This window comes from Rhagoletis zephyria, unplaced genomic scaffold (assembly GCF_001687245.7).
Source record: "Rhagoletis zephyria isolate East Lansing unplaced genomic scaffold, Rhagoletis_zephyria_1.1 Rzeph_scaffold_13489, whole genome shotgun sequence".
Taxonomy (NCBI): domain Eukaryota; kingdom Metazoa; phylum Arthropoda; class Insecta; order Diptera; family Tephritidae; genus Rhagoletis; species Rhagoletis zephyria.
In genome coordinates, this window is record NW_016170560.1 from 13,598 (window position 1) to 15,630 (window position 2,033).

Below are 2,033 nucleotides of genomic sequence, written 5' to 3' on the forward strand. Positions count from 1 at the left end.
TCGCAAAAATTAGCAAATAAAATACTCGCTTTGTTTTGTTTTGTTGTCAAATTTCTGAGAAATGTGAATTCACCACGATGCGATACAGAAAGAACAAGGACCAGGGATGTAATTTTAAGTAAATCTATTATTCAGTGGCAAGGCGCAGAGCGTTCGGGGCAGCAATATTAATTTGTATCAAATATAACATTAAACGGTGGTTCTAATACATTTTTTGATATTATTAACCAGAGTACATACATTATATGGTATTTCTTTCAAAAATTAATGTACTATATGAACTTTTTTTTCAAATATTTCTTAAGTTTCTTTCATGAGTGCTGAAAAGCAACCATGCGTGTAAGAAATTGTGTGCTACCTAAAATTTCACCTCTGGAAACTTTATCCCCATAAAGGACTTCACCACAGTTTTTTTACTGGATATGCTGAGATACTGAGCTGTGGTCTATACTGTGGTAAACACTTTACTTTTTCAAAGCAATGATTTGATTCGAGAACTTTTGGATTATAAGCGGAAATATCTTCTGATGTATTCCTAATATATACTTGCAATAGTGAAATACTCTTTAATGACTACCACATCAGTCTTTGAAAATGATGGACGGCTGTACGATAGTAGTAAAGACATGTCGGCGCCTGAAATAAACACATCCCGCCTGCAGTCGTCGCAATCGTCTGTGTCCAGTGAAAGTGATTTATCGTTTTCTTTATCTATTGAGCGGGAATTGGACGCACTTGTTCTAGGTGATGAGCTTCCAGCGTTCGAAATTCGACTTATTTCTCCCTTGGGGCGCACACCCTCTCCGATAGACACAAATCCGGAAGATTTGCAAACACCAACCAGGGCGACGCTATTCGACGATGATTCTACTCCAAGTGCCTGCACTAGCTCAGATTTTGTGACTCTGAAAGAAATCAATGCAAAAATAAGTTCGCCCGTGGATGTGGAAAATAGCAAAATAGATATCAGCCTATGCAACAGTCTTGAGACAATATTCGAAGGCGTTTTCTTAAATACACCACCAAGAAAGCAGAGTAATGTACGTAATTTTAACTCTACGCGTGGTAACCTCATCGAAAAAATGAAATGTAATAGAATAAACAGTGGCAAAGAAAACCAAATACCAAGTCCTATTGGAGTTACTTTGATCAGTTCACCAACCACAATTGGCCATACACCTTCAAAGAGCCGAGTAGACGCGAATATGCAACGCAACCATGTATAATAAAGGATAATTCACAGTTGCTTTAAAGTTAATCATCTAAAATAAGCGGGTTTTGGTGGCGCTTTGGCTCTTAAAACGTTTTACAATAGTTCAATACCGGAACACGGAATCGTTCGTTATAGCAAATAAAATAATTTGAAACTGTACTAAGCTTGTTTAAATTTTAAGTATTTTGATAAGTTAAGGCTTAATAGTTTAGAACACCGTACTGAAAAGCCTAATGTAAGGTGATTGTACATATATACGCATGCTGGTATATACCAAATCCATGTACATATATAAATTAAGTACCTTTTAAACATTGTATTTCTGTGCGGATAGTAATAATCACAGAAATTGATACACAATATTTGTAGCATTTTCATAAAATTAAACTTTTAAAGATTTGCCTTTGGGTTAACAAAAAACAATGTCAAATTTCCACCAGGTATTGAAATGAAGAAAAAGTGTCTACCCTTAAGCTGACGTCATGTGAGAATAGGCTTGTGGCTCTATTCTGTAGCAGTGACAAATACTTGTGGTTTTTTTCCAAAAATATATGAAAAATTATTAAATTTGTCAGTTACAAAAGTTTTGTCATCGATACAGGATTGGGCTATTAATAGTTGTGTTTTTTTTACTCATTTCCAGTAAAATCCAGTGAAAGTTTTTACGAATTTTCATGTTTTGGCGTTTTCGTACGCAAAAACTTGCAAAGTAGGAGAAATTGACAGAGCGAAAAATGACAGTTGAGGTTGCAAGTTTTAACTGGATTTTACTGGATAAGGAAAATGAATTAGCAACAAGAGTTTACGGGATGTACATAGC

The 2,033-nt window shown here is 35.2% G+C and overlaps 1 protein-coding gene across 1 annotated transcript; it reads left to right on the forward strand.

Moving 5' to 3' along the window:
* Positions 1–377: 377 nt before the first annotated feature.
* On the forward strand, positions 378–1,572 carry LOC108378162 (uncharacterized). The gene has a single exon (XM_017634455.1). The coding sequence runs from the start codon at positions 570–572 to the stop codon at positions 1,224–1,226; it is 657 nt and encodes a 218-aa protein (XP_017489944.1). The 5' UTR covers positions 378–569; the 3' UTR covers positions 1,227–1,572.
* Positions 1,573–2,033: the final 461 nt, after the last annotated feature.

Bases quoted from the DNA above. Each gene is read 5' to 3' on its own strand.
- LOC108378162 (XM_017634455.1), top strand. From the start codon at position 570: ATGACTACCACATCAGTCTTTGAAAATGATGGACGGCTGTACGATAGT.